Source organism: Henckelia pumila, chromosome 3 (assembly GCF_033568475.1).
Source record: "Henckelia pumila isolate YLH828 chromosome 3, ASM3356847v2, whole genome shotgun sequence".
Taxonomy (NCBI): domain Eukaryota; kingdom Viridiplantae; phylum Streptophyta; class Magnoliopsida; order Lamiales; family Gesneriaceae; genus Henckelia; species Henckelia pumila.
In genome coordinates this window covers 60,916,632-60,943,404 of record NC_133122.1, presented here as the reverse complement: position 1 = coordinate 60,943,404, position 26,773 = coordinate 60,916,632, and the positions used below count along the sequence as shown (strand labels likewise).

General features: G+C 34.8%; 2 protein-coding genes and 1 long non-coding RNA gene across 3 annotated transcripts; 1 reads left to right on the top strand and 2 right to left on the bottom strand.

The window, feature by feature from the left end:
- Positions 1-9,814: 9,814 nt before the first annotated feature.
- Positions 9,815-11,514, top strand: LOC140886217 (uncharacterized). Its single transcript, XR_012151479.1, has 3 exons — positions 9,815-9,892; positions 9,996-10,085; positions 11,384-11,514. It is a non-coding gene; the product is annotated as an uncharacterized lncRNA (long non-coding RNA).
- Positions 11,515-16,110: 4,596 nt separating this feature from the next.
- Positions 16,111-21,792, bottom strand: LOC140888837 (GDSL esterase/lipase At1g28570-like). Its single transcript, XM_073296541.1, has 5 exons — positions 21,492-21,792; positions 21,177-21,395; positions 17,168-17,316; positions 16,778-17,060; positions 16,111-16,370 (listed from the first exon to the last, which is right to left on the bottom strand). Exons 1-5 carry the CDS (start codon positions 21,790-21,792, stop codon positions 16,111-16,113), a joined length of 1,212 nt encoding a protein of 403 aa, XP_073152642.1.
- A 1,517-nt stretch (positions 21,793-23,309) lies between these two features.
- LOC140887515 (stachyose synthase) lies at positions 23,310-26,512 on the bottom strand. Its single transcript, XM_073294780.1, has 4 exons — positions 24,907-26,512; positions 24,621-24,798; positions 24,170-24,537; positions 23,310-24,073 (listed from the first exon to the last, which is right to left on the bottom strand). Exons 1-4 carry the CDS (start codon positions 26,383-26,385, stop codon positions 23,510-23,512), a joined length of 2,589 nt encoding a protein of 862 aa, XP_073150881.1. The 5' UTR covers positions 26,386-26,512; the 3' UTR covers positions 23,310-23,509.
- Between the last annotated feature and the right edge of the window lie 261 nt (positions 26,513-26,773).

Genomic DNA, 26,773 nt, shown 5'->3' with positions numbered 1-26,773 from the left:
AAGCCTAGTCCCCATAGCCGTGTGCAGACTCTTCCAAAACGCAGATGTGAATCTCGGATCTCTGTCTGACACAATAGACACTGGTATGCCATGCAGTCTAACAATCTCTCTAATGTAAAGCTCTGCATACTGTGTCAAAGTATAGTTAGTCCTCACCGGCAAGAAATGAGCTGACTTGGTGAGTCTATCCACAATCACCCAAATCGCTGTGCAACCTCTGGCACTCCTCGGCAAGCCAACCACAAAGTCCATCGTAATATTCTCCCATTTCCATTCCGGAATGGGAAGAGGTCTAAGAAGTCCTGCTGGACGCTGATGCTCTGCTTTGACTTGCTGACAAGTCAAGCACTCTGACACCACTCTCCCGATGTCACTCTTCATACCAGGCCACCAATACAATAGCTGCAAGTCTTTGTACATCTTCGTACTTCCGGGGTGAATGGAGTACGGAGATGCGTGAGCCTCTGTCAAAATCTCCGCTCGCAACTGATCGACGTTCGGTACCCACATCCTACCACGGTACTGAACGATGCCATCCTCCACTGTATACAAGAGATTACCTCTAGCCTCATCTCTCTGTCTCCATCGCTGTAACTCCTCATCAGTGGACTGTCCCTCTCTAATCCGATCTCTCAAAACTGGCTGCACCGCCAACACTGACAAGCTCGGTGCATGGCCGCTCGGATAGCACTCCAAACCAAATCTCTGAATCTCGGTCTGTAGTGGTAACTGCACAGTCAAACATGATACCACTGACGACTTCCGACTCAAAGCATCTGCCACTACATTAGCCTTACCCGGATGGTAGCTAATGTCACAATCATAGTCCTTCACAAGCTCAAGCCATCTGCGCTGCCTCATGTTCAACTCCTTCTGGGTGAAGAAGTACTTGAGGCTCTTGTGGTCGGTGAAAATCTTGCACTTCTCGCCGTAAAGATAGTGCCTCCAGATTTTCAACGCAAATACCACTGCTGCAAGCTCCAAATCATGCGTCGGATAGTTCTGCTCATGAATCTTCAACTGTCGCGACGCATATGCGATAACTCTGCCACTCTGCATAAGTACTGCGCCCAAACCAAGCTTGGACGCGTCGGTGTACACCACTAACTCCTCATGTGGCACTGTCATAGCTAACACAGGTGCTGAAGTAACTGCATCCTTCAGCTGATCAAAACTCCTCTGACAATCTGGGCTCCAACTATACTTCGCGTTCTTCTTGGTCAAGGAAGTCAAGGGTACTGCAATAGAGGAAAAACCCTTGATGAACTTCCTATAGTATCCTGCTAAACCCAAGAAGCTACGAATCTCCGAAGCATTCTTTGGAATCCCCCAATCCCTCACTGCCTGCACCTTGGACTGATCCACTGCAATCCCATCCCTAGAAATAATGTGGCCTAGAAACGCCACCTGCTCCAACCAAAACTCACACTTACTGAACTTTGCAAACAGTCGATGCTCTCTCAAAGTCTGTAAGGCTGTATGCAAATGCTGTGTATGCTCCTCAATGCTCCTCGAGTAGATCAATATGTCATCAATGAATACAATGACAAACTGATCTAGATACGGCTGGAAGACACGATGCATGAGATCCATAAAAACTGCTGGAGCATTGGTCAACCCAAAGGGCATCACCAAGAACTCATAGTGCCCATATCGTGTCCTAAAGGCAGTCTTAGACACGTCTGAATCTCTGACTCTCAACTGATGGTAACCAGATCGCAGATCGATCTTGGAGAATACCGAAGCTCCCTGCAACTGATCGAATAAATCCTCTATCCTCGGTAGCGGATACTTATTCTTCACTGTGACTCTGTTGAGCTCTCGGTAGTCAATGCACAATCTCATGCTGCCGTCCTTCTTCTTCACAAACAACACTGGAGCTCCCCATGGAGAAAAGCTAGGGCGAACAAAGCCCTTCTCCAACAGCTCCTGTATCTGCTCCTTCAACTCTCTCATCTCTGTAGGAGCAAGTCGATACGGTGCCTTAGAGATAGGCACAATATCCGGCAACAACTCAATACTGAACTCCACCTCCCTCACTGGGGGAACTCCTGCAACATCGTCAGGAAAAACATCTGGATAGTCACGTACCACCTCTATATCTGATAAAGATCTGCTAGAAACATCTGAGGTAGTGACCACACTAGCCAGAAAACCCTGACATCCACTGCGCAACAGTTTCCTCGCACGAACAAGTGATATCATCTGAGGAATACTGCTAGACTGAGATGCAAAGAAAGTAAACATCTCCCCTCCTGCTGGCTTCACTGTCACTGTCCTACGCCGGAAATCGATCGATGCTCCATTAACTGATAGCCAGTCCATACCCAAAATCAAGTCAAACCCAGTCAATGGAAGAACCACTAGATCTGCTCGAATGGAGTGTCCCTGCAACTCCAATGCCAGATCCCTGATGACACTAGTGGTAGTGATAATCTGTCCGGATGGCATGGTAACATCGTAACCACTGTCTACAACCTCTGGTGTAATGCCTATCCGTCTGATAAAATCCCGGGAGATAAACGAATGCGTGGCTCCTGAATCTAGCAACGCAAATGTGGAGTTGCCTCCAACTAGAATTCTCCCTGCACGCAGAAGATTTCCAACAATTCATACCACTATGCTCCCAAGGTTAAAACACTAAAATCCTTAATTCTAATCACAAAGAAACAAAATTCTTATTCTAGCATGCTGATAATTAAACTCATGTAACAGGCATTCAGTTATAATTGCAATTAAACAAAAGCAAAGAATTGAAAAAGTTCTAGGGGTTAAGTATACCGGTGATCAAGGAGGTATCTGGATCTGCCTCCTCAGCCTGCATAACATAAACTCGCCCACTGACATTCTGCCTCTGCGGGCAGTTGGCAATCTGATGCCCTGGCTCCTTGCAGCGATAGCAGACTCCTGCTCCCAAAAGACACTGCCCGGAATGCATCTTCTGGCACTTCGGACACACTGGATATCTCCCTGGAGTAGGGGCCCCGCCCCTAGTCTGCTGCTGTGGCTTCCCCTGAGGCCTCTGCTGATTCGGGCCCTTAGATGGCCCTGTAGACTGCTTCTTCGCAGGTGGCTGCGAAGAAGGTCGCTGATACCCAGTCTGAACAAACTGCCTCTTACCCTGCTGTTGCTCCCTCTGGATCGCTCTCCGACCCTCCTCCGAACGCAAAGCCCGGCTGACTGCAGACTCATATGTAAAAACGTCTGCCATGCGTACATCGTGCCTGATCTCTGCCTTCAGGCCCTCAACAAACTGTCGCAGCTTCTCCTGCGGACTCTCAGCAATCATGGGCACGAAACGGCAGCCCCTCTCAAACTGGCTGATGTACTCCACTACAGATCTGTCCCCCTGGCGGAGACTCATGAACTCTCGGATCATGCGGCTGCGCACGTCCTCAGTGAAATACTTGGCGTAGAAGATACGCCTGAACTCAACCCATGTCAGAGTCGGTAGATGAACTCCTCTAACTGCACCCTCCCACCATGAGGCTGCATCGCCTCGCATCATATATGTAGCACAGCTCACCCTGTCGGCGTCTGTGATCCCCATGTAGTCAAAGATGGACTCAAGTGAGCGAATCCATCCCTCCGCCACCAACGGATCGGTGGTCCCCACAAACTCCTTAGGCCCCTTCTTCTGGAACCTTTCTGCGACGTCCTCCTCGTGGGACAGTCTGGGACGGGCAGCCTGCTGCTCCAGCAAGGCAGTGATACCCGCCATCATCGTGGCACTGGCCTGCTCCAGTGCTGTCATGGGGTGCTGCTGAGGTGGCGGTGGAGGTGGAGGTGGAGGTGGAGGTCCCCCACGTCGGTTCACTGGTCTGGGAGGCATTCTGCACCACCACATATTTATTTACGTAAATCGCCTTGCATAACTAAGTGTTTAAAAATTAAGGCTAACTTAAATTCTAGAAATTTAAATCATACTATAAACATTAAAACTTACAGACCGGTAGCGTGGATTTCTGAGCTAGCATAGCAGTAGTGACCCCTCCAAGGACCGTGCTCTGATACCAACTGAAACGACCCGTTCTCTCTAATAAATAAATATGCGGAAAATTTTTTTTTTTTTTTTTATACTACTAAATAAATATATGTACATATATGCCCATACATATATGCACTAAATAAAATACTTAAAATAAAAGGCATTCTTTAAATTAAATAAATATCTGAGTCAACCCTATAATTTAAAATATACTGCATAAATAAAATAAAATAAATAAAAATTGTGTGCATGCACTAAAAATACTTAATAAAATATTCAAACATCTCAACCCATAAAAATATTAAAAATGTATCACATGACATCATGCACGGTGACTCAGAAGCTGTCACGGTCACGGGGCTACTGCAGCGCTGCTCATACATCCTCACCACCGGTAGGAGTAACCTGCTCCTCTACGTACTCACCTGCACCATATCAGTGTAGTGAGCCTAGAGGCCCAACATGCATACTAACAAGGGTTTAAAATAATTTAAACCAATTTATTACTAATACATACATATACATGAATGAGCATGCTTAAAAATTTCATAACATAAATTACATAAATAAACATACATAACATACATAATATCATACATACATGAGTTGTTGAGCGTTTATTTTCTTAACATCGAATGGTCCTATCCGTAAGTGTAGCCCATAGTGCGACTGATCAGTCTAGGAAACCATCGTACGAGGCTGGTGGCGAACCACCCATACATAAATGGCAGAAAACTGCCCATACATAAATGGCAGAAACTGCCCATACATAAATGGCCACACTACTTCAATTTCCACCTAAAATATTTTATTTTGCTCAACCATAGAAATTAAATCATATCATAAAAATTGATTTCATGAATGCATGTACTTAAATAATTTGTGTGTCCTTCATATATATTTAATTAAATTTTCTTACTAACATATAAATATTAAAATAACTTAAATGCATAAAAATAATTAAATATATAATCAGGACACATGCGATTTTCTCATGGCTTGTACTGGACTGCTGGTCCTACACTCAAGCCCATTAACTTAATACTTGGCCCATAGATCAACCAAAGCCCATTAAGACTAACTTAGGCCCAATAACACTGTCCCTGACCCAATGGGCCCAAAAGCCCATTAACAGGCCCAATAACTTTCATGGCCTCCCAAGCCCATAAAGATTTCTGGCCAACTTAAAAATTTAAATAAAATTTATTAAAAGCCCAAAAATAATTAAATTAACCCAAATAAATTAAATGGTACTAATTAAATTTTTGGGAATTTAATTAGTCCATTTAAATTCCTAATTAACTCAAAAACTTAAAAAAATAAAATACCCGAGCCCAAATAAAATAACCCGGACCCGGACCCACTTAACTTAACCCATAATATTTTAGACCCGACCCGGACCACATGACCCGACCCGGACCCACCATAACCCTAGAACCCGAAACCTAGCCTATCCTTCTTTCCCTTCCTCCTCGGCTGCGCGAGCAGCAGGCCTTCACGGCCTGCTGCAGCCCAGCTCCGGCCACCGTGGCCGGAGCCCCGCCGGCAGGACCTCCCCAGGGTCCTGCCGGTTCGAACCATACCCTGGCCCGAACCCCATGCTGCCCCCTTAGCCTACACCGAACCCTCTTCCACCAAACCCTAGCCTGCGCGCCTCCTGGATCCTTTCTGAAAAACCCGATCGGCCATGGCTCCTAACCCCAACCCAGCCAAGGCCGACCCATCTAGACTCTCTAGGGACCCCGTAGGACCTAGCCAGCAGCCCCCTTCAAGCCATGGACATGAAAAACGTGAGCATGCAATCACAATGTCAAAACCGAGAGCATCATGGAAAAAGGTTTGCAAAATTGCTATAAAAAAATGATAAGGCATCGGTACTACACACCCACACGTATACATACACTGATATGGGATTGAAAAGAGAATGAAATCATGCCTTTCACCGATTTATAGAGCAACAATCGTGTATGACGGGCTCCGGGACGACGGGACGACGACGGGGTGCTTAGCTTGCTTGAAACCTTCGAAAATTTGGCTATGGAACCCCTTGGATGTGGCTATCTGATGAAGAAGAGGAAGACAAGGGATGGGGGTGACGGCTAATGCTAAGAGGGAAAGAGTGATCGGCTAGAATAGGGTTTGGGATATAATTTTTGTGTTAATTAAATATAGGTTAATTAATAAAGATAAAAAGGTTTTAAAAAAAATAATAAACAACCTAAACTCTAAATTAAACATTTAAAAATCTGATAACATAAAATAAATCTCGAAATAATAATTTAGGGGAATTTTAAAAATACTAAAAAGTTAATATTTTGACTAATTTTGGATAAAAATGACCCCTAAAATTAAATAAAATTAAATACTTAAAATTTTGAGATAATAAAACTCAAAATAATATTTTAAGGCTCCAAAAAGGCTCATAAAATAAATTGGCTAGAAAGTTGTCGTCTCGTCCGTCCACGGTCCCGTCTACGCGATCAAATAATAAAAATACTAAAAATCATAAAATTCACTAATTATGGGTTAAATGCTTAAAAATAAATTAAATCATGCATAAATAATTCACATAATTATTTAACCCATAAATCATAAATTTAAATAATTAAATATCCTAATTATGCAGGCGGATTTATGTAATTAAAAATACTGGGTGTTACACATACAAAATCATAACCTTCTGCAAGATAATTGAATTCAAATCAAATGTATTATATTACCTGTTGAACTTGATTTTTTTGAATTCAAACGCACTATATCACCCGTTGAAATTGATTTCTTGTTTTATTATTTAATTTGTCAATTAAAATTTACTAAATCATGTTCCTTGAGTAATTATTCTGAATCCTACCTGTTTTTGAGAGGCCGGCTTCTTTTCCTTGATCCGTGTTCTATTTTATTATGTGATATGCTTTTGTTGGATTCTGTTTTAAAGATGTTGTTTTATGTTACCTTCTAATTCTCAAGTATATCCTTATGAAAAATACGGGAATGTTGGTTCAGAAATCATGTAAGGATTTAGTTCAGGCTGAAACAAGATTCTGAGATAAATTTTCATATGGGCTCGACCTCGTTCTTTCCTTGCTGCTCATTCAGTACTATAAATGCCAAAGAATTAATTTCTCAATTGCATCATTTTTTAAAATAATTTTTGTTTTAAATGCCATATGATCTCATCCTTTTGACCATTGATGTAGTTCCTGAATGAGATAGTCACAAACTCCTATGGGGAAAAATGATGCCAAGTTTTTATTTTTCATATTATGTTTCGTCTACATGCTTACAAATGAATGATTGGGATTCTCTTCCTTTACTTTGACATATTTTCTAGCTAGTATTCTTGGATATTTTGTGAACTCATGACAAAGTGAATTTGTTCGTATATAGGACCATCTTTATTTTTCTTAAACTCTGAGTGAACATTTTATCAAAGTATTGTTCTCTGGTAACCTGTTAGTATCATACTTAAATCTTTACAGCGCTGAACTAGTACTAATTTAGCCTCCAGCAACTCATTACGTTAGGAAAAAACCTTTGGACTAGTACTAATAATATGTTTGACAACTAAAGTTTCTCACATTGATCCATAGTGTGTTGTGCAGTAAAAATATAATTGCACTGCTAATACTTGTAGTGAGGTAACAAATATTATTTCATATATTTCTACGATATATATTGTTGTTCTGAAATTAAAGAGGGGGTTGGATTGATTGTCTAGTGCAGAAACAGAAAAGGGATTGCACATGCAATAGTGAAAGGTGGGTTGGTTATAGCTTTACATCAATCTCATTTTATCTTTCATATTAAATTTCCAACTTGTAGATTGTCTTTATTTGCCCACTTCATTACAATGCTTTGACATTTTTCTCATGTTTTAATTTATGTGCCCATGTATTGTTCATATTATTTTAATTTTATTAAACTTAATTTACAAAGATCTGTATATTATGAAAATTCATCTATTTTTATCTATGTACACGGGAAATAGATTTTATCCATCTCTTCCTTGTTTTCACATATTATTATTTCATACTGAACATCTCTATTGTCTTTCTTAATTCTCTTATTGGAGGAAACTTTGACTGCATACAAGGAAAAGTTAAATCATAACTCTGAACATAATTGAAGATGCCATTTCACGGTATAACAAAGTCCTTGGCTTCCATATTGAATGTGATCGTGGTGGGTGTTTCTTATTTCTGCGTATTTATATGTTTCATCTAAAAAAAAGTGTTTCTATGTCTTGTTCTAATTCTAGGTGTCAAATTCATTTTTACGAAGATCATACCAGAGAACCCAACAAAGAGTACTCCTTTGTTGTTCGCCATGGAAATGAGATATATACATGTAAGTTACACACAATTAGTTTATTTGGCTCTCCTTTGAACAAAATCTTATGATCCTTAAACTTTATTCACTTTTAATTGCAGTGCTTGATTGTGTTCCACCGCCGACTGAGACAAAAGAGCTAGTTAGTTTTTCTTTCTTGTGCAAACAGAAAGATATATATAATGTATCTCCGAATAGTGAACCATGGATAAACACTGGTCATACTCAAATACGTCAAATAAACACAGGAAATTAAAACCATTAATAAATAATTTATATGAAATGTTTTGTTGATAAAAATTATCTTAAATTCTGTTGCTTAATGTTTTGAATCATGTATCCAAGGGAAAACATATTTGGCCTAAAAGTTCTATTGAATTTATTTCGAAAATGCTAAGTCGTATGTTCACTATCTATGGACTTCAGTGAGATGCAAACCTTTTGGGGACTAAATATATGCCTTCCACTTTGGTATATGATTTCTAGTGGGTAAAACCAGAAAGTCATTTATGGGACATCAATTAAGTTGATTTAGATTCATTATCGGTGTTGTTGTTGGTTAATTTCCTCATCTTCTCTGCATCATTTAGCCAAAAATTTGACGGAGAAATAGAGGCTAGGAAATTATTCATTATGCCTGAGTACTGTGAATCAATTTTTGAACCTATGTGCTTGTTCATGGTTTTCCAGCCAAGTTGTTCGTCAATGGAGAGATAGTTCAACAATCACCTGAGAGAAAGGAGTATAGAACCTGTGCCTTAGAGAGCTCAAGACCAAGCCAACATACAATTTTTTGAAGGTAGATTTTGACTGATTAGTTATTAAAAAGATGGACAAAGAGTGGTTGTAAAAAAATAGGTTATCACATGAATATGAGGTTGGGGTAGAGTCTTTCTTGCAGTTTGCAATGCGAAACGCTACCGATCCGAATGAAATAGCTTGCCAATGTTCAAGATGTGGTAATCTGAAGCTAAAAGATGTTGACACTATAAGAGCACATTTGTGTTGTAATGGTATAGATTTAACATATCATAAATGGAATTGGCATGGGGAAAGATCTACGATCGACAACTCAATGAATTACAGTGATCAAGTAGGGCGAGATGAACAAAAAACTTTTGCTGAGGACCCTTTTGATATGGTACATGCAGCATATGACAGTTATGCTGAAAATCCAAACCAATTCCATAAGCTACTTGAAGATGCCGAGAAACCTTTGTTTCCTGGATGTACTAAATTTACAAAGTTATCAGCACTTGTAAAATTGTATAACTTGAAGGCAAAATATAGTTGGAGTGATAAAAGTTTCACAGACTTACTTAGTTTGTTTAATTCAAACAAGGAGAGGAAAGGAAAAAAAAAGGCTACATGGGAAGTGATAAAGGTATTTCTTATATATGTTTATCTGCGATAAATTGACAAATATTTATACATGTATTAATCATTGACAATTTTTTGATAATATAGGGTCCTCGCCAACCAGATGCAAAATAGTGTGGGTATTATTTGATGAGGTTTATGAAAGAAATTGTTGAAGGAAATGCTACCAGTGATAAGGATTCACTTTCCTCAATAGTATATTTGACATATTCTCAATCTTCTCAAATAAGTGTGTTTATATCATGTTTCTTCTTCATTATTATTTTTTTTTACTAATATAATTTGAGTTTGTTCACAGTTCATGAAAACAGTTTACTCTAATGAAGAAATTGATGAAGTGCGATCCGAATGGGCGGAATGCGTACTAGACTATATTAATTATGACTAGGTATGTTTAATTAATATTGTTTTATTTTCTTATTGTTCACTTTTGCTTAATGAGTTTTTATTTTCTGCTGTGATAATCGACTCTTGTTTTTTTATTAAGTTCTCTGCACATAATGTGTTGTTGATTAATGATGGTTCTCTAACGAGTTGTACTTTCTATGCGTGACTTCTTGGAAATCACATTATCATTGTGCATCGTTATAATCTTCGAGTAAAATAAATTTGGAGTTCACTACCTGTAGTTTGCAGAAATTTATAACAAGGTGTTCTAATAATCTGTAAAAAGCTTAAGATTGAAATTTCTTTTCTTTTGTAAAATATTAATTAGAAGGTGCATAAATAAAACACTAGCTAGGAGAGGTCTGGACTCTGGAATTAATGGGAACTATCCTTCATTAATGTTTTAGCCCTCCTAAGTAAAGACTATTTTTTGAGGAGAAATCTCACATGTTCTTGACCAGGTGCTTTCGTTAGATAATGCATCATGATTTGGAATTTTGGATGCTTTTTGGTAGTGTCAATGTCTAGGTCTGTAAGACACTTTGTTTTGTGCTGTAGCATCTACCTTGAATGAGACAATTGACAAATCTATTATTGAGACACACACATACACACAAGATTTTAGTGTGAACAAGTTCACTTCTTATAGTGATTATGCTATTACTCATGCATGTGTAACTACAGGTTTCTGACTCCAATTTCTGTTGTTCCTTTGGTGGCTCTTGTCGTTTTTGGGCTCTATGAGCTTGGATTCCCTAAGGTACGAATAAGGCCTAACTAGCTGCATAGGATCTTTAGTCAACTTTTAGTTAAAATGAAATATGCTGTAGAATATGAGGGATTAAATATGCATAGCTTATTTTACATGTGCCTAAAATAATGTTAATTTGCTTATGATATCAAACAAGAAAGCAGATCCATGTTAGTATGAATTAAATTTGGGAGGCTAGCTTATTGGGATGTGGAGTGGAACTTGAAATGGTGTGTGGTTTGAGTTATTGGGATGTTGTGGAGTGGAACTTGAAAGTGTCAAATCCATGGTTTAGCTTGTGGCCTGTGGGTTGGTCGGAGCCCACGGTTTGTCAACTGTGCCTACTATATTTTATGAATTCAATACAAATGCAAAAATGAGTTGAATAAAATCTGCACTGCCTTTCCTTTTGGAGTTGCTGAGTTTTTTTCTTTTATTTTTTTCCATGACAAGCGAGATATTAGTTTGATAGTTGAGATTGGATTCCATGTTTAAATTGGTTTAAGATTTTGTTGATAATTTTGGACTGAGAATGTGTTTTCTTGTAGGTAACTCGGGAGTAATGCATAAGGGGTTTTGATGCAAGGATTGAGCTGTTTTTCAGATCGCCTTGGTAATACGTAGAAGTCATCTCGTGAACATCGTTATCAAGAACAAACACATGATGATTTATGTTTTGATACAACCATCTTTTGGAACTACTTTTGTTATATTTATATTATATTAGATGGGATATTTTGAGTTTCGACTACGTAGTATTATCTTCCAAATTAGATGTGTGTAACTATTTTAGAACTTGAATATTTTCATGGATTCAATGTAGTAAATATTTTATTTTATATTGATTTCTTTATAAATATTTATAGTTTGTATGAAGATTAATTAGGCAACGGTTTTAATGACTCCAAATACAACTGATTTATATTATTGCCAAAACCGTTGTCGTATATCACAAACGACAACGGATATACACTGTTGCAAAAACCATTGTCTTCATTCAAAAACGACAACAGATATACACTGTTGCAAAACCATTCTTGTAGTCCACAAACGACAACGGATATAAACTGTTGCAAATATGTTGTCCTAATCCATAAACAAAAACGGATATAAACTGTACAAAACCGTTGTATTAAATAGTCAATGACAACGGATTTACACTGTTGCAGAACCGTTGTCTTTGGAGACTTACGACAACGGTTACAAACTGTTGCAAAACCATTGTGGTAGGATGGCTACGACAACGGATATAAACCGTTGTTATAGGGCATGCTTTTTACAACGCCCCCAGTTACAATGGTTTTAATCCCCCCTACGACAACGGATAATATCCGTTGTCGTTTTGCAATTTTCTTGTAGTGAACTCGTTGTGGTGTCTGGATAACTCATTCAGCCAATTAACACAACCAGTTTTGGGATCATAACTAGAATTTTTATAATTGTCTGAATTTGACATTGTAAGAAACCCGGGGAAGCAACCAATTGGAAAGCTTCCCGGGACTAAAATTGTCTTTGCACCAAGCTGTATTAGTTCCTGCATGTGATTGAAAAAAAAAACATTTGAATTTGATCAATTAAGATACATAAAATCAAGCGATCTTAATCAATTTCGCGTACTTGAAGAGTTGATCCGATGTATCTAACGATTTTCGGAGCAATTAGTGATCGAACTTGTTCGGGTCTGATCCCGAAATCGAGTGGCAGGTTGTAATCGTTGCCTCTTATCTCTCCAAGAAGAACCAGAGAGTTTTCCAAAAATCTTTTTCCATCTGATTTAAGAACGTCATGCATGTGTGAACTTTTCGTCTCACAAAACAGAACTCATGCGTCGACATAAATGAAGTCCCAAAAGTATCTTTTTCTGTTACATTTCTTCAAAATCGATTCTTTTGATAAATAGATAGAAAATATTTTTGGCTTTGTTATGCCCAATATTTTTGTATCTATTAATCTAAAATCATTTTAAATTCATTCAAATAGAGCCAGATATGTTCTTTAATTAGGGTTTTTTAAGGGTCCTCTAATTAGGTTATTTTTGTTATTTTATTAAAAAAATTAATATGAGAATATATCACTTGTGTAGATTTCAAATGACATGTGTAGTAATAAATTTGAAAGTAAAACAAAATATTATATATATTTAATCAGTAAAAGGATTTCAACTCTTTTATTTATAATTTTGGGACTTAGAAACAATATTTTTAAACAAACCCGAACTCTTGTTTGTACCCATCAGTCACAATTCATCTGCTCCACTAATATGTTACTCTCCATACTCCACCAATTGAAGGAGTGACATTTGTATTTTTGGCTTTTTAATTTTTATCAAACAAAATCTATTAGGTTGCGTTTGGGAGGAGGGATTTGAGCTGATTTGGATATGAAATCCACTGCCCAAATTCATTTCACATGTTTGGCTATAAAATTTAAAATGATTTCAATTTCAAATCCAAGCCTATATATGTATTTTAATTGGATTTAAAATCTACTCCTCTAACCGGTTATTTCAAATCTCTAGCTTCACGACGTGGGATCATTTCAACCTACCTCCACACACATTTCACGTGAGCGCTCCTCGGCCACTTTTTGGAATCGACGCGTATATCTGGATATAGTTTTGTCAATTTGGTATTTTTTTTTCTAAAGTTTGTTTTTGTAAATTTAGTATTTAATCCAATTAAAATAAATTAAATGTAAATTTATTTTTAAAAAAATTTGGACATGGTTATTTTGTAATCAAATACTTGTTTTTTAATTTTAAAATATATAAATAATAATAGTAAACTTTCTATGATTTGAAATTCTTCAATTTTTTAGTCAAACAACATTTTTTTAATTAATGATTTAAAATTTACTTTGAAATTCTATGTTCATATCCAAACAAGATTTTTAATATTCCTCTCAATTCCGAATATCTCAATCCAAGTACAACTTAGATATCTTTCCTAATCAAATAGCCTCTCATATGTCAACAAAATCATTCCAAAAAAAAAAAATTATTTTTACATGTAAAATTTGAAATAATTCCTCACGAACAAAAAATTATTTTTTAAAAAAAATCAAAATTAAGGATTGACGCAAAGATACTAAAAAAATTAATTAATCCGAAAATTTAATTTCTTTATGTAATTTATATATATGTATATATCATAATAAAAATAAATAAATAATTTATAAAAAATTGTCTTGATTGAATATTTTTTAGGTATCTTTTGGATACTTTCTATATTATAGTTATCATTATTTTTTTACATGTAGTTAATCGCTTTTTTATGTGATATTTTTGTTAATGAAAAGTGAAATTTTTCGATGAATTTTAATTCTTTGGTATCTCTGTGTTAACCTCTAATGGTTAACTCTGTTGATATTTTTATCATTTATATATCTTATTGGAATTGGTTCATCCATCGATGAGATTTGGTTCTATTTTTTCATTTTGTGTTTTTAAATATTTTATTGTTATGATGATATATAATTATATAAAGAAAATAAAATCATTCGGATAAATTAATTTTTTTAATCTCTTTGTGCTAATCATTAAATTTTCTTTTGAATATATTAAATTTTTTAAAAAAAAATTTATGTTCGTGTGGAATTAAAAATCATTATGTTTTTTCGTCAAAAAAAAATCATTATATTTTTGGAATGATTTTATTCGTATAAGAATGGTTTGGATGGGTTTTGTTTTAAAATGTAAAAAGTAAAAACTCCAAAACTCAAAATATATCAAACTCTACACTTCACAAATTTTTCTCTCTCAATTCAATTGTGTTTTTCTACACAAATGGAGAGATCTATTTATGGGGGGTGTATTCAATCCGGAGAATTATTGACTTTTATGGATTTTAGAAGTTTAGAGGTATTCAATCATGACTTTTATATACTCTATAGAAGTCTAGTGGTATTCAAAATAGACTTTTATAGAGTTTTAAAAGTCAAGTGGTATTCAACCTGGACTTTTAAAAACTCTATAAAAGTCTAGTGTTATTCAAAATGTCAATTAACTTTTAATAACTCCATGAAAATCATGGACATACAAACATTAATGCTTAAGGTACAACTATATTTTGTAAAAAAAAGTCTTTGGTATAACCCAAAGATTTGGATGGATTTCTCATAATTTCCTTTTCTTTCTCACATTTCTTCACTCCTCACTATCTCACTCCTCTCTATCTCACTCTCTCTCATATTCAAAATGAATCTCCTCTCTATCTCACTCTCTCCCATATTCAAAATGAATTATATATTTGTTCTTTTTTCTAAAATCAAAATAAAAAATATTATTTAAATATTTGAAATTTTCAAAATATTTTGTGCTTTTTAAATTATGATTTATACCAATAATTATAATAGTTAATGATAATAATATATGATTCAAAAAATTATAATATGATTTAATTTAAATATTTGATTAGTTGATAACATACACGATAAAAAATAAAAATTGACAAATAATTTTTTATGATATAATTGATAAAATAATTTATAATTTATCATATGTTTTTTAAAAAAAAAATAACTTTACACAATCGCAATTTTTTTAGTTTATAATTTTGTTACGTTAATATATATATATATATATATACATTTAAAATAAATGAAATCCATTTTCATCAATAAATTAAAAAAATATTTCAAATAAATTTATTATTTATGTCAAATAATTATTATTTCAAAGGAAAAAAAAAGAAATAATAAGATATATTAAAGATACAAATTCATGTAATTGTATGAAAAGCTTACAAATCTCTATAAAAGTCCTTCAAAAGTCTACAAAGAATCCATGCAAATCTGTTTGTAAATCCGTGAAATTCTATAAAAGTTAATAAAAATCCATCAACTCCACAAAAGTCTATCATTTTAAAAAGTCACTGAAAGTCATTAAAACTCTGGATTGAATATATCTCATTTGGAGATTAGTCCAAAAATTAATTCATCAACATCTACATATCATCGCACACTAATTTTCAAATTTTAACAACAAAATTTTCAACATTCAACATTCAACATTCAACATTATTTAATAATATATTTTCAACAAAAACAATAATAATCTTAAAAAATAACAATATAGAACAAAACAAAGATAAAGAAAACAAACAACCTAAGTGGATCATAATAGAGTGTACAACAATACTTGCAAAAACGTCGTAAACATCCTCTAATTCCCAACAAAAAAAAAAGAAAAAAAAGGTTAAATTCCAAGAGGAATCGAAATGGCCCTTATTTATGTACACACACATATATATATCGATCCTTCTACACTAGACAATGCTTAATATTCATAAAATCCAGTAACTTGGGATGTGAAAGAACAGATAGAATTGAAGTGAGGTACAGTATGGTGGCCTCCTAGTATAGCTTGCGCCAAGAATTTGTAAGCCACCTCCGTTAAGTGTAAACCATCCCAACTAATATACAGAGAGGGATCTTCGCAACTTTTCGCCTGCAGAGAGAAGCCACACAATGACGATTTATTGAAATTAAACGGCCCTCCACCACCGCAGCAAGCGCTGAGCATTCCCTTTCCAATTCCTGCATGCATCAACAATATAACATGCATGGTTGAGTACCATGTATATATGTGTTAGAAACATGTATCATTGGATGAGTTTTAATTTATTCCTTCAAATTATATTCTATCCTAAAACTTGAGCTATGATTTGACCACATATTTCTACCTAACACATATTATTGGAGTGCTTGCAATCTTTAAAAATTATAAGTTATATTCATGTTTTCACTAAACACCAACAAACTCTACACATATTTTGCAAGGTATTTTGTTAAAAAGTTAGTACTAAAATCTCTTATTTACTATGAAAAATTTTCAGTTTTTCGCTTTTATTTTCAAACATCGCCTGACGGTTCATTTCTTCATAATCTATAAATTTGATCATCTGTTCTCCAGACGCGTAGTTTTAAGTTGAAAAATTAATTACCGAATTCACGAGGAGAAAGATAAATCTTGAGAAGTGCATTGTAGTAATCTGCATAGATTATAGAGACTCGAGGATGGAGGCCTTGCACGCGATTCAGTTCCTTCTGCAGCAACTCGTTGTGGTGTATGGATAACTCATTCAGCCAGTTAACACAACCAGTTTTGGGATCATAAGTAGAATTTTTGTAATTGTCTGAATTGGACATTGTAAGAAACCCGGGGAAGCAACCGATTGGGAAGTTTCCGGGGACTAAAATTGTCTTTGCACCAAGCTGTATTAGTTCCTGTGATTGAAAATAAATAAATAAATAAATAAACTTTTGCATTTGAAACCATAGGTTGAATTAAGATACATAAAAATCAAGCGATCTTAATTAATTAATTTGCGTACTTGAAGAGTTGATCCGATGTATCTAACAATTGCCGGAGCAAGTGATCGGACTTGTTCGGGTCTCATCCCGAAATCGAGTGGCAAGTTGTAATCGTTGCCTCCTATCTCTCCAAGAAGAACCAGAGAGTTTTCCATAAATATTTTTCCATCTGATTCAAGAACATCATGCATGCATGTGTGAACTTATAGTCTCACAAAATCGATTGTTTTGATAAATAAATAGAAAATTTCTTTGGCATTCTTATGCCTCGATATTTTTATTTAATCTAAAATTACCGTTTAAATTCATTCAAATAGAGGCTATAGAGCTAGATATGTTCTCTAATTAGGTTATTTTTGTTATTTTAATTTATTAAAAAAAATTAACATGAGAATATGAGTGTGTAAGAAGCTAAAAACAAAAAAAAAATAAAATTAAAAAGTGATTTTATTGTTTGAAATGTGTTTGGAAATATTTGAAGTGCTAAACACTTAATTAAGCCAAAATAAGTGTTTTTTTAAAAGTTCATATTTATAGCTTTTCAAATGTTTTTCTTCAAACTCAATTACATAAAAAAAAGTGATTTCAATCTATTTAGGAAATGTTTGGTAGAGCTTCTACAAAAAGCTAGTTTAGCTTCTAGTCGCATTGAAGTGTTTTTGAGTATTTGTAAATGTTAAATTCTGTTTTAGCTTACACAACTTTTATCCAAAAGCAAGAAGCTAAAATTTGATGTTTTTTTTTGCTTCTGCTTTTTTGGCTTAGGTATAAAATTACAAGTTGACATATATACCCATAATAAACTTATCATATTACATATGATTTTATTATTATTTTTAAATATTTTTTTAATTTTACATTATTATTACAAGTATTTTTTAAAATTTATTTTTAATTTTGCATTATTATTACAAGAATTTTTCAAAAAATATTTTTAAAATTTTACATTATTATTACAAGCATTTATTTAAATATATATATATATATATATATATTATATTTTCATACATTTTTGTACATATCTTGTATATTTATACAAATTTTTTATTTTTTTATTTTTTTATTTTTATTAATCTTATATATTTTTTCAAGTATTCATCTTATAAAAAATAAAATATTTTTGATACAAAATTTATAATGTAAAATAATATATAAATTCATTTTTTTTAGTGTGAGTATAAAAAATTAAATAATAAAATAAGGGTATGATTGTCATTTACTTAAAAAATTAAGCATGAAAGCAAATATTCTCCAAAAACTAAACTTTAGCTTGTATTAGCTTTCAACTTCTATTTCCAAACACTCTCTACTTTAGCTTATCACCAACTTCAAAATAATCTCTACTAAAATCACTTTTAAATAAGTAAAAGCTCTCCAAAACACCACCTTATCCAAACACAAAATTATTACAATTTTTACCTAAAATTTTTTTAAAAAAAAAACCAACTTAAAAAAAAATACTTTCAAAATTAGTAAAATATTTTTATATCCAAACTGATCCTATATCACGTGTGTACGTAGATTTCAAATGAATAAGTTGTGTAGTACTAAATGTGAAAACTAAAAAAATATTATCAGGGCCGTTCCTATTTGGAGGTAGAAGAGTCATCCGACTCAGGCCCATTTTTCGAGGCCCATAGTTTTGAAAAAAAAATTATTATATAAATGTGTAATTAATTGATCCACTAAATTTATTCTTTTTGGACTTTTTTCATTCATATTTCAGGAAATTATTTTTCTTTTGCCTACAGCTAATATAAACATTTTTTTACTATCTCTGGGTCTATTGATAAATTTATTTATGAATTTTATTATTCCTAGGTCTCTTGATAATTTTTTTCAAATATAAATTATTTTTCTCGTGCCCAATATAAACAAAAAAACCTTTTTTATTTCCTAAATTTATTATATAGTAGTGTAATTGGATCAATATAAAAAACATATTTTTTGACCCATAAAGGTTGTTCTGATATTAATGATGACGATTTATTTTCGGAGTTGACATTATTGAAGCTCTCATTATCAAAAGAAACAATATCGGTAATGGATAGTGAATTACTTGAAAAAAATAGACGAATATTTCTTAAATGCTCACATTGTTTATAAAATTTGTTGACTATACTTTTTACAATTGTAAGTGCAAAACAAAATTTCTCAAATTTAAAGCTTTTCAAAACATTTCCTCAATAAATCATGTCATAACTCATAAGAAAAGATTGAATAAATTGGTTATGCTATTAATTGAGAAAAAATTTGTAAACAATTTGATCAATATTGTTAACTCTAAACTGTTAGATGAGTCATTTTATAGTAATCATTTTGTACATGTTTGATCTTATTACTCAATTTAAATAGAAATATTTTGACTATTGCACATTTTTAAAATTAAAAAATTTGTTATTAGTCTAAAAAAATATGAACACACATTATGATAAGGGCCTCTTTTAAAAGTTAGATTAATATTTAACCAATAAAAGGATTTCAACTCTTTTATTTATAAATTTGGGACTTAAAAACAATATATATATATTTAAACCAAACCGAACCCTTCAAACTTACCCTCGCTATAAATTATAATATTTCCCTCATCTAAATGATTTGCGCTTATTAAAAGAAAAAAAAGTATGTTTATTTATGCCCTCGAGTGGAGATACTTCCAGAGAACACGTATAAAAAGTACTAATGTTATTTTATAACTTTTCCCAAAATAATAATTTAAGATATTGAGAAATACGTGTATCGATCGAACGCCGATATCATTAAAGAGGAAAGAGAAATGAAAACGAGATAGACGAAAAAGGACGAAAATTAATTATAATTATTATAATTATAATTAGTAAAAAATGCATGGGCGTAAAATATAAATTATGTTTATATGTATTTTTTTGGTAGAGTGACAATATGTTTGGATGTTTAAAAAATAAAATTTAGAATTTGATTTAGAATTGAAATTGAAATTGAAATTGGAATTGAAATTGGATTTGGAATTGGAATTCATAGAATTCAAAATTCATTTTGATGTTTGGAAAAAAGTTAAAATACATATTGGAATTTACTAACATAAATTTTAGGAAAGTGATATTTTTTAAAAAAATTGTTAAGAAAACTTAAATTTATAACTAAAGTTTATAAATTTATTATTAGAAATAATTTTAATGTTTTTATAAACCCAAATCCCATGAAATCTCATGAAATTCGATTAATTTTGTAAGAATTTTACTTAGTTAAATGAAATCTTATGAAATCCTATCAAATATCAATTTCGTTTTGTCAAACAACAAAACAGTATTTGCAAATCCAAATCCCACCAAATCCCTTCCAAATTCTGCCTACCAAACACACTGGAGATAATGAATAGAAATGGGATGAGAGGGTAAAACCGAAAACTAAAGTTGATATCCTTATAATAACAGTTATTACGTGTCTCTCAATTATTATTATAAAATAGAAGAAATAGAAGAAATATACTGTCATTTTTTATGTTATTTTTTAAATAAATCAAAATGCCATTACCATATTCTAAAAGTGTCCCGAAATAGTTTCAAAAAAAAAAAGAAGTTTCCTGATATATATATATATATATGAATTTATACACTCTTCAATATAATCCTTAGATTTATTTAACTTTTGATTATTTACAGAATATTATCACTGTATAATTTTTTGACCGCCATCATATAATTTCCAAAATTTTATATCACTGTTTAAAATACGCAACCTGAATTTTTCTTAAAGAATTTCTCGCAAACATTTATGCTTTCGGTAATGACGATTATTATTGCTTGATGTCTTTTTATCCAGTGATATTATTATTATTATTATTATGTTTAATGAGTTTCATGAAAAAAAAAAAATGAATTGATCACAAGATAAGTTAACTAACTCGTATTTACAATAAAAAATTATATTTTAAACATAAAAAAATATTATAATAGATTAAATCAATTAAAATATTCATCTTACAAAATTTAACGTTTCACAAGTTTTTTTTGTGGGAAAAAAAAAAATATTAAGAGCTAGGTAGCATACCTTGCAGTGTGACCAAGAATTGTTTGAACCACTCGATTTGAACTCCGAGTGACGCATTTGTGTAGAGATTGTAGACTCCCATCTCCTTGAGATACTCTGCATCCAGCGCAGTAGCTCCGGCCACCGCGAAATTCACCCCTTTATCGAAACTTTGGCCGCCGAACTTAGAATCTCCTCCGCCGACGTACGGCGGCACTAATGGCAACCCCAAACTCTCCGCTACAAATCCCATGCATATATGCAAATATCTATACTGATCATCACGTCATATATAAAGACACCATTTATAGTAAACAATATTACGTGCATGCGTACCGATGAAATCGATTACGAGACGGCCATCGGAGAAGCGTCCGGTGGGGCGGTGGAAGAAAGTTTCTCCGTATGGAAGCCGAGCACTGGCTAGGCCGGAAACAGTACTCGATCCGCTGAGCCGGAGCAGATTGCCGGTGTCGGCCAGCGAGTCTCCGAAGCTGATTATGGATTCGAAGCATCCGGCCGGTGGCGAGTGGCGGCGGCGGCTTGATAGTGCCGGAAAAGTGATGGAGAGAAGTAGTGTGAATGCTAATGCAACGGTGGGTGGTACTGGGTTTCTTGGGGTGCATGGTGGTGCCATTCCACTTTTCACACCAATAGTTTTCTCTATAATTTGGAAATGAAATAAGTACTAGGTCTTGTGTGAGCTAGTGTGAGTATTATTATATATATATATATATATATATATAATAAAAAATAATATTTTTTTTATGATTAATTCATATAAAAAATTAGTTTAAAGAAAACTGAGTCCCGATATCGTTTTACATAAGTTTTTGGATTAAAATTTTTTTCAAGAAAACGTTGTATAAATTAAGATTTTGATTAGTCTGAGAATTATAATGGCAAAATCGTATCTAATTATATTCTTAATATTGAATTATGGCATTTGTTTTATGATAAAAACAACTTTTTTAGCCTACTATTTTTTTTCCTGTTTTAGGTTTTGGTTTATTACTTTTTTAAATTTTGGTTCTTGTAAAGGAATGAATTATGCCCATATTAAATAATTAATATCAAATATGTTTTAGAACTTTCAAGCAACAGGTTGGTCACCCATTAGGCCATTATATTATATAAATAATATTCTATTATAGTGGACCCCAATCTGTCACTGAAAAAAATCAACTCAGCAGTATTTTTAGTCTTACGTTATTTTTTTTATTTTTTATTTTTTGAAGCTTAGTCTTACATGACTTTAAATAACTAAAATAAAATTAAAAAATGCTAAGTCACAAAACAATTTTCATAATTATTTCTCTGGTTAGTAAAAAAAAGAAAATAGAAGAAGAAGAGAGAGAACTATTTTGCACCCACGTTTTTTAATATTATGAGGACCCATGATGTGCACTTTTGTGTGCACTTGTTGATGTGGCGTTCACCTATTGGACGTAAAGGATGTCACGTCAGCGGTGCGCACAAAAATGCAAATCATGAGTGCTCATAATTTCAAATATATATATATATATATATATATATATATATAGAAATGATACCCTGCACACCCTTACCCTGCACACTTGTGGGCGTCTGCCAACGTGGCGCGCCCACAACCACACAAATTTTTTATTTTTACAAAAAACGGCTGACCAATCATGAACCGCCACGTAAGCTGTGCCCATGTTACCCTCACCCCTAGGGTGCAGGGTATCAAAATTATATATATATATATATATATATATAATCTTGTTCCCCTGCACACCAGTGTGCAGAGATTTTGTGTGCACCCTGTGATGTTTGCGTGAACATCTAAGATGTTCTCGCGAACATCTGATTTTTTTTTTTAGATGTTCGCGCGAACATCCCGCGGTGCACACAAAATCTCTGCACACTGGTGTGCAGTAGATCATGACTGTATATATATATATATATTAGAAATTTTCAGCTGTCCAACCATGTTTCTCCACTTGGTCCGCGACCACTAAAACCCGGTAGTGGATTTTAGTGGTTTTTGTTTTTTTTTCGCATCATTAAAACCCACTATCGGGTTTTAATGGTCGCGAACCAAGTGAAAAAATATGGTTGGGCAGATGAAAATTCCTCATATATATATATATATTTATATATATATATATATATATACTTATGTGCACTACAAAACCTTTAATTATAAAGTTTCAACAGAATATTAATCCAGAAACAAATCCTTCCCACTCCATTTATTTTGGCTGGTGGAGCATTATTCATATCCTATCACTTCCACCACTTAACAATGGAATCAGAACAACACACAAAAACACATTTTTATTAGCATACATGCATGCATGTATGCATCATATATATTCTCACAGTCACATTCAGAATACTAAACATACATTAGAAATGCCACCACATTCTTCATTCCAACAAATATGCACTCCCAGCTTGCCATTCTCCGACCACTCGAACCCAACCTCGACTCCGTCCACGTACGCTTTCTTGGGAGAGACACTCGAGTACGCCAAGAAATCACCGCCACCCTTGACTTCAATCTTGGCTATCACTCCATCATACAACAGTCCTAGAATGGTCCCTCCACTGTTGAACATGTTGGTCAGTCCTATAGGCGCGAATTTAACGCCCTGACCGAGTTTCTTGATTGGCATGAAGCTGAATATCTCGAATGTAGAGGGCTGAAGGGTTATTGGGATTGCATCAGAATCACGGCTTTCTAAGAGTAGTTTCTCTGCCTCGCAAAGATACACTGCATATTCCTCTGCTTTTGCCATTTCAGCAGTTTCGGCCTTTTGATCCCATTCGATGTCTGTCAAGCGAACTGAACCAGAAACCGGCTTGTAGCATTGAGGGTATCCCTTGATCCTCTGTTCCTTGGGGTGCCATCCAGCACCTTGGCAATTGAAAGCACCAATGACCCCTCCATACTGTCAAATTACACCAATAGAATGTTAGTAACTTCCTACACTTTTAACAAGAATGAAAAAAGACTGTTGCAGTATGTGAATCAAAGTTCTTGATACCTTGTTGAGGTTCCATATTTTGAGGACGGATTTGCTGTCAAAAAGAGGGTTCTTAAAGAGGCAGTCTCTTGTTGGTAGAGCAAAATGGATGCACTTTGGAATAGTGCCGTCGGGGAATACGAGTTTACTAAGCAGATTGAAATTATGGCCACCCAAAGAATCACTAACATAAACAGGCCCTCCACAAATAGCCCTTGAGCCAGCATGAAATTTTGCACAAACATGATCAGATTGAAACATGTCCCAGTCTGGTTGTATAAATTGACCCATCCACATGCTGTTGAAGGCACAGTGGATCATATGAACGCCTTGTAGCCAAAACACTCCGTTAGGATCACCGTTTGGATCTTCAAACCAAAAGTCATCCCCTATCAAAACACACAGCCCACACAGAAAATCAGTGGCTCTGAACAATTGTTTCTTGAGTAATATATAAATTCTTTCATTTTACCAACTCTTCCTATTGATATCTGTTCGGTCCCGAGGAAAAAGAAGTCGTTGCAATGCTGCATGCTGGAAATGAGTCCAGTCCCATTGAAGTTCTTTGCAAGTGATTTTGACAGTCCCTTGTAATAAGCCTTGGCAATCTCAACTCTTCCTCCATATTCTTCAGATACATATTCTAGACACTGTTTCCCAAAAAGTATGTTAGTTTTAATAGTTGACATGCCTAAAAATATATGTACGTACATAGACAAGTAAAAGTGATCATTTTAGCACAACTAGAATTTGCTTACATGTATGACATCCACTTTCACTCCTGTGATTCCAACTTTTGAAAGGTAAGAATGCATGGAGTCGTAGAAATCATAGGCTTGATCAGGATGCACAAGCCCGAGAGAGCCCTCGATAATTTTCACCACTGCAAGATCAGACATCGTTCCATCGAGCCCTGGAGACAGTTTACAAGCCGCAACATTGGAGTTCAGATGAGTTGCCCCCGGCCTCACCCCGCCCCAGGCGCCGCACAGCGCGTGCCAAACATATATATCATCCAATCCTTTGAACTTTGTTCTCAAGTCACTAGTAAATGCTTTCATTCCTATATTTTCAGACTTGCAAGAGCAACTTGAGCTGTTTTTACTCGAATCCTTCTCTTCTCCATCTCCCCCAACAATCATTTTGTCCAATTCTTTCTTCAACTTCGCAATCTCAACTTCGAATTGAGATATATCAGTGACTCCTGATTGAACTGCCTTGTTCAGGGATTTTTCGACTAATTCGATCTCAATAGCCTTGGCGATCAGCTTCTTCGGCTTCTTAGGATCAAACGAAGTACCATTAGGCCCCAACAGTGATCCACCCTTATACCTCCTGAACTTCTCACATTCATCAAGCCTGTGAAGCCTGGCAGTCATTTGAGTTCCCAAAAGAACGAAACTTTTCGCGTCCTCATGCACGTCGTCTTTGTCATCGTTGATGCTCTGCCACCCGTCGTCGATGATCAGAAACCTCGGCGTGAGCCCTCCCTCCGCGAATTCGTTCACTCCATACCAAACTCCAGCAGGCTCCACTGTCAAGTAAAACGCATCCCATGTGCACCAACCAAACTTATTCACAAGAGGTGGCGGCGATTTCTCTTCGATAAGCTTGAACGTGTTAAGGTGAACTCTAATGACAGTGTAGGCCTCTCTCATCAAATTGTAAGGATTTTCAGACAAATGAACATAGGCAATCGCATCGAAAGACGACGATTTCGCAGAACTCGAGCCACTCTCCGCACATATCATCACATGGCCATCAGTTCCAGGGAAAAGGGCCGACCTGAATTTCCCTTCAATGATCGGAATCACGACGGCGTAAGAATTTATCTCCGGGACGTCTAGCATGATCCATTGTGTTTCCATCTGCAAATCGGAGCCCGATTTCCCGACCCACTGAGTGGACCACCAAGTCTTGAACCTGAAAATGCTGACGAAGTCCCTGTCCGCGAATCTCCCCAAGGAATTCATCACACGATCCGTGGGCTTGTCGAGGCTGAATCCGAGGAATCCACCCTTGTGGGAAAATGATTCGGCGCGATGGAGGAGGTGAGGGGGAGCTTCTGAGGATTGGCAAACTGAAGGGAAAGGCTTGAAAGTAACATTTCCGGGAACCCGAGAGAGTAATGGAACATTTCTTGCAGATAGCTTCCCATCATGGAGTTCGAAGAGGTTTTCTTTGGTGGGATTAAGGACTTTGCAATTCGAGTTGGCGGTGTCGTTTCGGGGCGCCATTGGAGAAAGGGTGAGCAGGGAAGGAACGAAGATGATGAATTGGAGAAGAGAATTATGGAGAAAATATGAGTTGAAGTAGAGGAAAATTTATGCATGAACCAGAGATGGCTGCTGCGGGAAATATGAGCTTATAAGTCGTTTATATAGAGGCAGGGGAGAAAGAGAAAACATACGGGTGATGACCGATGATACATGTCTTTTGAATTATACTTACAAAACTATTTCGAATTGCGCTTAAGGAAATAATTTTGTAATTTAAAAAATATTGTGTACATGTATATAATAACGGACCTAGATTCTTTGCTGTCCAAAAAAAACTGTATCCCGTATCCTATAGCGAAACAACGACATTTCATTATTTATTTTTTTTTCAATTGAGATATTCACA

Excerpts from the sequence above, each read along its gene's own strand:
- LOC140887515 (XM_073294780.1), bottom strand. The coding sequence starts at position 26,385 with ATGGCGCCCCGAAACGACACCGCCAACTCGAATTGCAAAGTCCTTAAT. Across the intron at positions 24,799-24,906 it reads TGAAAGTGGATGTCATACAT|TGTCTAGAATATGTATCTGA; the intron begins GTAAGCAAATTC and ends TTTGGGAAACAG. Across the intron at positions 24,074-24,169 it reads AAATATGGAACCTCAACAAG|TATGGAGGGGTCATTGGTGC; the intron begins GTATCAAGAACT and ends GTAATTTGACAG.
- LOC140888837 (XM_073296541.1), bottom strand. The coding sequence starts at position 21,792 with ATGGCACCACCATGCACCCCAAGAAACCCAGTACCACCCACCGTTGCA. Across the intron at positions 21,396-21,491 it reads TCTCGTAATCGATTTCATCG|CGGAGAGTTTGGGGTTGCCA; the intron begins GTACGCATGCAC and ends TGGGATTTGTAG. Across the intron at positions 16,371-16,777 it reads TCTTTCTCCTCGTGAATTCG|GAATTGGAAAGGGAATGCTC; the intron begins GTAATTAATTTT and ends TGATGCATGCAG.